Here is a 9,825-nt window from a genome sequence, read left to right on the forward strand (position 1 = left end):
GGGTGCGGATGGTGAGTTCTAATGAATAAGATATTAGTTTGTGTGGGGTAACCAGATTACTGTGTTAGAATTAATACAGTATGTTTCACAAAACATTAAGCCAATATTTCAATCTTAGCAAAGTGACACAGAGAGTTTATGACAAAGACGCAATTACTTTGAAAGTTTACTTTAGATTATGGTGTCTATATAAAGTTACTTGCTTCAGAAACAATATCCATGGACATTGAATTCAACCGACTATATCTTTAATATTTTTTATTTGATAAAGCGCGTTTAAAGGCTACTATTGTAAATCAGGCAGACCCCTCTTTGATAAGTGCCAGGTAATTTAAAATTACACCAATAATTTCTTGAACGACTTTTTTGACAGTGCCTGCAGTGATAGCCAGAAAACTCTGAAATAGGAAGACGACTTTTAGGACTTAAACTAGTTCAATGAATATTAGACATAACAATTGTACAATGTAAATGGACCCATTTCACTTAAATAGTGCTTTGATAAGATCACGGGCAGCCGTAGTACATTTGAATTTCCGAGCCGGGTCAACCTTTCCGGTCCCAGTTTGTACTGTATCGCCCTGATACTGGGTTAATAAAGCAGACACTCAATAGGACTAGCCGGTGCAACAAGGTTGACGCGGTCACACTTTAGGTTGAATTTACTTTTACTAAAGGGTCAGAGGTGCGTGACATGTTAGTAAAAATATTTTATTTGTAACAACATCAAAACGCTTCAGTATTGCTATAATGTCGTCTTCCTATTCCAATGTTTCTTGGATTTTAACCCTTGATCCTGAAAGGTCCAATTTAATCAATGTTCTGCATTTATCATCAGATAACATTAATCACTTTACCTGTAAATTTGTTGAAGGGTTTTTTACATTTTTGATAAGTCCTTATAATTGAAGATTTTATAATTGTTATTCAGGGCTTATGTTTTCTGAATTACTTGGTATGGTATATTCCAGAAAACAAGTTCCAACTTTTAGTTTGTAATCTGAATATAGAGTGAAATGTTATTCAAAACTATATTAATTAATCAGGCCCATTTTACTTAACCTAAATGATGTCTTTTTATTACAAAGGTTATGGGTGTCACTGTAAAAAAGCTTGAATTAATAATAAGTAGCAAACTTAACATTTCAGTTCCTACAGTGGATTTCTTATAACTGTGGACTAGGAAGACGACATTTAATCAATCTAATGTGTTTTGATGTTGTTATAAAGCAAATAGTTTTACATACTTAAAAATAAACTTATTTAGTCTAGTGGCCGGGTCTGTTTACAGTACACAGTTGTTATATATCATGCAAATTGGATTGTAATTTCAAACAATTACAATGTTTCAAGGTCAATGGAAGATGCGTTATTTTGAATGACTCAATTTACAACGGAATATGATCAATTCAAATTATGCCTTGTCAAGAATAAATGTGATATCCTTATTTTTTAGTTGAAAATCTGATTTTAACTTGCGGTCTTTTAAACATTCCACTTCTTCCATGAAAGTAGGAAAGTAGAAGGATGACGTGAATAGTAACTAAAATACAGTGAGACCCACAGAAGTGTGGAATCTGAAGACGAGCGTTAGACTATAGAAGTTTATTTTTTAAGAGTTCAATGACCTTGAAACATTGCAATTGTGCAGTGTACACTGTACAGACCCATTTCCCTTAAAAAGTTGATTTTCAACATAATGGCTATATTGGTTGCACATGATAAAAAATCATTTTATATCGTTGTAAACGAACCCAACCCTACTCTCTCAATAGAGAATTATTTCATTTTCTTCTCAATATATATATATATATATATCATTTTTTCAATGAACGAAATATATCGTTAACGATGGTGTCGTTCAGAAACTAAAACGTACGACTTGAATAGTTTAGATTGAAATCGTTTATGACCGATTTCGTTAGTTTTTTCAATGAACGAACAAATTTTCAAAAAGATTTTTTTTAAACGATCCTTTTTTCTACTGACTAAACGAGTTTTAACAAACTTCAAAAAACTCCTTTTTTACTGAGCGGAAGATTTTTAAAAAAACTTTTAAAAAAAGGTTTTCATTATCTTTTTTTAAAAATCATTTTATAAATTTTTTTTATTTCTTTCAAGTTCACAAGGGATGAATTTAAAAAAGGTTCAAAAAGTACATCGGAAAAAATGTTCAAAATTAGTTATTTTTATTTTTGCTACGGGCCTGATTATATGTGAGGCGCATAATGTTTCAAGCCTTGATTATGTAATCTAGCAGAAGTTAATATCTAATAAAACAAAATATTAGGTTGAACTATTAAGGATTAGACAGAAAACATTTGAGGCAAGTATAGACAATTAAGTATATCTATCTATTTTTCCCTTTTTCTATCAATAAGTGAATCAATCTATCTATTTTTCTATCTATATGAATATCTATCTATCTGAATATATCTATCTATCTATCTATTATCTATCTTAATAACTATCTACCTATCTATATATCTATCTAACTTTCTATCTATATGATTATCCATCTATCTATATATCTATTTATCTATTATTTTCTTTATAACTATCTATCTATCTATCAATATATCTATCTATCTATCTATCTATCTATCTATCTATCTATCTATCTATCTATATATCTATCTAAATATCTAAATATCTATCTTTTGATTTGTCTATCTATCTATAAATCTATATATATATATTATCTATCTTTATATCTATCTACCTAACTATATATCTATCAATCTTTCTATCTATATGACTTATCCATCTATCTATCAATATATATCTTTCTATCTATCTATCTGTCTATCTGTTTATTTATCTATGTATCTATCTATCTATCTATCTATCTATCTATCTATATAAATATCTATATATCTATGTATCTATCTTTCTATCTATTTATCTCTATAATTATCTATCCATCTATTTATTTATCTATTTCTCTATCTATCTATCTATCTATCTATTCAACTACAATTCTTCTGAATCTAGCACTGTCAGATCCGTGAAACACAAACTCTTTTTGTCAAATTTTCGGTTTATTTAACCATCTTCAGGGCATATTCTAAAAAACACACAAAATAAGAAACTTGAATAATAAATGTTAAAGATTTAAAAGAGTTAAAAGATAAAAGTAACAATATATAAACAAAAACAAATAAACAGATTTCAAATGTGATACCTTGCTTTAACTCGATCAAAGATTAACTGAATATGAGTTTGAATTTTATGAATGGTGGTGGTCAGATCTAGGGTTGGGGGGGAGGGGGGGGGGAATAGAGAGAGAGGGGTTGAAGAATTCGTAACTACAGAACAGTTTGTATAATTGTAAAAAAAATTTAAATGAACCAATCAAAATTAGGAAGTAAATCCGGCTTCTTCCATCATATATATAGAGGAAAACGAAAAGTAGAAAAGTAGATATATTCATCTATATATCTATCTATCTATCTATCTTACTATCTATCTATCTATCTATTTATAGATCTATTTATCTATCTATCTATCTATAAATCTCTCTATGTATCTATAAATATATCTATCTATCTAATTAATTATCTATCTATTTATCTATCAATAATTTAATTATTCAATCTACCCTATTTTTATTTTCTAATTTATTATATTTCCTTTACACAATGTTGGATCTGTTGACTGCTACAACGTTAAACATAAACTATATTCCTGTGTCAGTAAGGATGAGTTAGTTCCCAATTTCTCCGCTAGGTGTCTCATATTTCAAGTTTCTCTCATTAATCTAACAGAGCCCGCGATTTAAAAGCTTCGGCTCGAGCCGTAATTCCTTAAACCCGACTTTAAGACCCAATCTTACACCCAACTCTAACGACAGCTTGTGTCACGTGATTGACAGCTGCGAGATCTTAGGCTCGAATTAACGAGTTAGGCCCAATGAAAATAAAACCGACCTTGGTTGGTTTTAGTGAAGAATAAGGCTCAATGTTGGGTCTTATTCTCATCAAAACCCGGAATGTGCCAATTCCAACTATGAAAATCCGCCAACTACAACATTAAACCGGTGTAATGAACTAAACTCTGTTAAAAATTAGATGCAACTTAAATCCGAAAGCCCGAGCCGTAAATAAGGCTCAACGACAGCTTAGACCCGAGTCGTATTTTATTGAATTTTTTAAATCGCCGGCTCTGGACTTGTAACATATTTGTAGGATATAATGAAAAGTATAGTTGTGATATCTATATCTATTTAAACATACATCCAGCCCATAGTGATAAAGTATAGTTGTGATATCTATATCTATTTAAACATATCTAGCCCATAGTGATAAAGAATTATTGTAGGCTCATCTAAATTTTAGTTTAAAAGATAAACATATTAATCAAAAATTAATTTTTTTACTCGGTACTTATTATTTAACCAGTGCAATTATTTCAATTGAATTTCTGTAAACATCGCATACGTCGGTTTTATTGAAGTGGAAGCATTGTAGGAACTTTTAAATTTAAGCTTCAAAAGCTATATTTATATGTCGTAAGCTTCAAAATTCACAAACCTATATACCAGTTTAATAAATAAAGAATCAATTGAGAGTTTAAAATTCACAACAATACCCTGCAAAGTTTTGTCTGATCAAGTATTGCATTAAACAATCATGTTTCCCATTTTGAAAACTGATTATTTTCATTGGTGGTTTCTCTACAAAACTGACTCATACATTTCACTTACTTCAAAAACGATGGAGAAATGAAAGTTTCAGAGGTATAACATTGGACATACCACTCTGTAAATGGAGGGTCACTTGAAATTATACATTACATTTAAGTATAATTACATCATATATCACAGTATTAAGAGGGAGTGTCTGATGAGTCCACTTAAGAAAATTACATAAATAATTTTTAACACTTGGTATGGAACCAATCTCGACTAAGATGACCATGAACGGAACGAAGCTGAACGTGAATGGAAATGTTGGAAAAAGAACGAATGGGACGGAACGATCTAGCTGAAGGTTCTCGATCTAGAATGGAACAGAACGATTTAAAAAAAGTCAGGGACGTGCCCAGCCCTTGTATAGGATGCAAACGAGGATTTTACTAAAAGATCCATATTTTAACGATTTTACATTACGATTGTTCAGTAAGAAAAATAACGAAATAGATGTAAAAATTAACGATAATTTTGAGAACGAATGAAATCGATTTTTATTGAACGATTGAAAAAAAACGAACAAAATGGGTGGTTCACGAACGATGAACGAACAAAATAAAAAAATGAACACTCCCATCTCTACCTCTCTAGCTCCCTATTCGTGGAAAACATGATGAGAAAGCTCTTCTGAGTAAACAGTAAACAGTTTTTAGAAATTATGTTTCTCACAAGAACAGCTTTTTTATCCGTTGAACTTCATTCAGCTAAATCCGCTAAATCCGCTAGTGGTAGTGCAGGGTTAGAGGCAAAATGTAAAATTTCATCATCCTCTGCAGTAAACAAGAACAACGCCGGGTACAATTTTATATCTTTTATTTTTTTATTATCTTATTTTATAAATTAAAAACTCTAAATAATCATTATTATCATTATAAATACTTTTAATAATTTTCAATATTTTTATACAAGCTTAAAGGGACTGTAAAGGAAAAACGAAAGGGGGTATATAGGCTGAAAGCTAATCACTTTAGCTCTTGATCGTGACCCATGAAAGTTATATCTGATGTTCCTATCTCGAGGAATTGATATAAAACTGTGTTAAAATTATACGAAAGTTCATATACAGAGCGTCCCATATTATATTAGATTATCTCCAATCTTTAACACCAAAATTAACCCTTAATACTCGAAAAACTATAATCATTTCCCGCAAGAAAATTATTATATAAGCCTTATGTTCTTTTTTAAAATGATTCATTCTAATGAAATTTTCTAATTAGTCCCGAAAATCGTAATTTAGACCCGTTCTCGGTCTAATATGATGTGGAACACCCTGTATGTAAAATTTAGAAAAACTTTAACTTATATCACGTGACCAGAATTATCAACAATGGCAGAGAAGTATACTGGTCACGTGTCTCCGCCTGTATCATGTGACCACTTTACTGCACTGCCATTGGTGGAATTTTGGTCAAGTAATACGGACTTATAAATAATTTTATGAATTAAATCTATTAAAAATATAAATAAAAAATATAAAATTAGAATTGGAGTAAACATAAGTTACAATTAGCTTTCTCTGGGATATCATCGTTTTCAGATTGGTTGCTTATTTGCTGAATTTGATCTATTTAAACCCACTACTTTTATACAAAATTGAGACAAATTAACATTATTATTATTATTATTTAAGATGTTGTACCAGGATAGGGTTGGACAAATTAACATTATTATTATTATTATTTAAGATGTTGTACAGGGATAGGGTTGGACAAATTAACATTATTATTAATATTATTTAAGATGTTGTACCTGGATAGGGTTGAACAAATTGACCTTTTCGAACGGTCAACTCGCATTTAAGGGAAAATCCTACCTGGACCTGCTCAGGTACACTTTTAAGGCATGTCTAATTAACAACTAAACCCATTAACCTTCGTCTGATCTAGAATGAATTAGATATACATGTTTATCATTTTAAAAACTGATTAGTTTTAACTGTGCTTTCTCTATAAAAGTGGCGTGTGCATTTCTGCTGCAGGAAAACAAGACAGGAATTTTCAGATAAAGGTTTCAAGGGTACCGTGGTGAATGGAGGGTCCCTTTAAGATTCCTAGATACTCTTAAACAATGCTAGAAAAAGAATAGTTCGTAAAGTTTACTAAAATAATTATTCAAAAATAAAAAAAATATTTTCAATTTGGACCTTTTTTCTCGTAAATTCTTATAAATTTTTAATTCTGTCTATAAGAAAAGAACTAAAGTTTAAATTTTTTTAGATCATATTTTGTTCTTCGAATGTGCTGCATTGATCTATTTGCAAATAATGCATACAAGGTGAGTCAAACATTTCAGTTTTTAGTTATTACAACTTACTATTGGAAACGGGTTTCCAATGATTTTAATTAAAAAGGAATTTCAAATCCAGATTGATAAAATTACAACAGATATTTTCTTTGACTGTAGAATTGAGTACCCTAATACCGATCGCTTAATCTGAATATTCACTGAATATTCACTGTGAACTTTTTAAACCGCCTTTTTTCCTCTCTTTTCGGATATCCCTCCTAGAATTCTGACAAATGAGAATTTTGTCATTAAATTGCGCGAACAATTCAAATTTCCCGGCTTCTGATTTGCTGTTCGGGATTCGACATCCGCCAATCTGATTGGTTAAGTTTTAAATAATTTCCTTGATACATACTAAAGATCAAAATAATCTTAAGATGAACAAAAAGAGGAGATCAAACATTAATTTCAATATCCACAATTCTACTCTAAAGTATTCTAACCGATCCAACCTATACACACTACAAATCCGCTAACTTTTAGTGGATTTTTTGTTAGGTTTTAAGATTTTAACCTGAATTTCCAATATGGCGGCCGGAAATCCGGGAACATTTAGATTCCAATTTTGGTTTGGTACAACCTGAAAATCCAATATGGCGGCTTGCAGACACAGTTTTAATTTTGAAGGTGTTTACAACTCTTCAGCGCTGCCTGGGATCTACCCTCTTCACCTTTATTTTTAAACCAACTGTCTACAGAAACTTTATTGCTGGTAGTAGTAAGGTATACCATTAATTGATTGTTCAATGTGCAACACATTAAAAAATAAAAATTCTAATTTTCTAGTTCCTAAATGTTCACAATAGATATTTCATGCTTTGACTTTTTGATTGAGCAGAATTTGTCTACGACATGATGACATCTGCAGATTCTCCATTCGATATTTATGACTTAAAATGATTAAAAAGTATAATAACTGAAGAAAAAAACTTTTGCTGATCTGGTTTTTAATGAATGAAAATACTAGAATGAGATATTAAGTACAGCTGCCAGTTTATCCAAGTCTGGTTTGATGCCCCTTATTTCTCCTATGCTAGGTGAGCTGAGTATCCTAAAAAAACATTTTTAAACATGAAGCTGCATCGTTCCTGGGGAACGATAATTCTTTCACAAGAACAAACGGAATTATTTGAATGAAAACTATTACTAAAAGTAACATTTGGTTCAGAATTGAGGCTTTGGAAATCAACTTGAACTTTAAAGACAAACGGTATTTCGACATTACTAACGTTGCTTTAGAGGATGGGCCTGAAATTGGTGGATTTTCAGAGCAAAAATACAACAGAAATTTAAACATTATTAGGTATTTTCTTTTTAAATACTATTAATTTTTATTTATTTTTTATGAATGAAAGTTTAAAATTTTAATCATTGATATATAATTTTACTCAGAGAAAGTCTAGATATCTGCAGTAGTCTAGAGAGCCCAGGTGGACCTAAATGTTTTGCGATAAAACTCAGCGCCATTATTCCTGCTCAACTCCTGGTAAACATTTTTAACAAAAATTGGCGGGTTTTTTTTTATTAAAATACAAGGCGAGTAAAAAAAAATATGATTTTCGATGTTTTAGAAAACATTTTCTAAATTTTTGTTTTGTTCGGATTTTAGACATTAAAAAAATTAAATGTGAAATTCAAAAATATTTTTGGAACATAGGAAAAAATCTGCGTTTTTTTTTTAAATTCAATTTTAGCAAAATATGTTCTTTCTTGAATTCTTCGACAATGGCCATCATTGTCTCTGTACAGTGAAACCCTTAATAACGAATACATCGAAAGAATTCATTAAATGTCGTATTCTTCACTTTCTGATAATGGAATGTTGGAGATATTTAGTTTTTTAATTAAATGATTATATGGAGCGTTTTAAAACTTTTCCCGCATATTCATGGCTATTTATTTATTTTCGCAAATACTGAAATTTACGTAATATAGTATAAAACGCATTGAAAAATTGTCAAGACGACATTTGATAAATTCTTCCGATGTATTCGTTATTAAGGGTTTCACTGTAGTATAAATCCGCAATTCATTTTTGTGAAGAAACACAAATCTAAGCAATCAATTTTCATAATCGTTGGGATTAAAGGGTACTGCATCTTTTTATATGGAGCTTCACTTAGATTAAGTTGTTAGACCGTCTAATTGATTAAATGCAAATTCATAATTAGTTCACCGTATTATAATTGATATATCATGAATTATAATTATTTTATAATTAAATCAGAATTAATGCATAACTATTTTCCACTTTATAGTCTTAAAAATGTATTCTTGATTTTCAGAAGGATTTGAGTTTAGCACTTGGAGCTGATGAGAAGATATCGGCTGATCAAGTTTTAGAGATCAGCGCTGCTCTTAGGTGATTAGCTGATTTTAGTCAATAGCTGATAAAATCTTAGGTTATTAGTTGATTTTATTTAAGAGCTGATAAAAGTTTTGAGTAATTGGCTGATTTATTCAAGAGCTGATTACAGCTTTAAGTAATCAGTCGATTTTGTTCAAGTACTGATAAAAGCTTTAAGTAATTAGCTGATTCAGAAGATACAAAAACTTTAAGTAAATAGATTCAGTAGTCGGCTTTTATACCAATACAATGAAGACGACTTTTCTTTTTAAATTTAGATTTTAACAAGCTGTTTTCTACAAGGTTACAAGTAAACAAAGAGAAGCTGTTCATTGACAAATTCAGCTTTGTTTCATTGTTTATGTGTTACATTCTATTTTTAGAACTGGCAAGGTGAATATAAGCAGTCTTAAACTCACACCTCAGGGTTTAGAGAGACTAAGGAACAGCAGAGAGAACATTATGCTGATAGGTAGACGGCAGTCATCAACGGGAAGTT

At 30.4% G+C, this 9,825-nt stretch overlaps 1 protein-coding gene across 1 annotated transcript in view; it reads left to right on the top strand.

Moving 5' to 3' along the window:
- The first annotated feature begins 4,641 nt into the window (after positions 1-4,641).
- Positions 4,642-9,825, top strand: part of LOC111717152 (proline dehydrogenase 1, mitochondrial) — a 7,631-nt gene continuing 2,447 nt past the window's right edge. The window contains exons 1-9 of the mRNA XM_023492662.1: positions 4,642-5,485; positions 6,434-6,520; positions 6,910-6,967; positions 7,607-7,702; positions 7,947-8,016; positions 8,219-8,282; positions 8,372-8,465; positions 9,265-9,341; positions 9,710-9,798. Of these exons, the coding sequence (XP_023348430.1) occupies positions 5,349-5,485; positions 6,434-6,520; positions 6,910-6,967; positions 7,607-7,702; positions 7,947-8,016; positions 8,219-8,282; positions 8,372-8,465; positions 9,265-9,341; positions 9,710-9,798 (772 nt within the window). The 5' untranslated portion in view covers positions 4,642-5,348. The remainder of the gene's footprint in view (positions 5,486-6,433; positions 6,521-6,909; positions 6,968-7,606; positions 7,703-7,946; positions 8,017-8,218; positions 8,283-8,371; positions 8,466-9,264; positions 9,342-9,709; positions 9,799-9,825) is intronic.

Source organism: Eurytemora carolleeae, unplaced genomic scaffold (genome assembly GCF_000591075.1).
Source record: "Eurytemora carolleeae unplaced genomic scaffold, Eaff_2.0 scaffold1288, whole genome shotgun sequence".
In the NCBI taxonomy this organism is placed as follows: Eukaryota; Metazoa; Arthropoda; class Copepoda; order Calanoida; family Temoridae; genus Eurytemora; species Eurytemora carolleeae.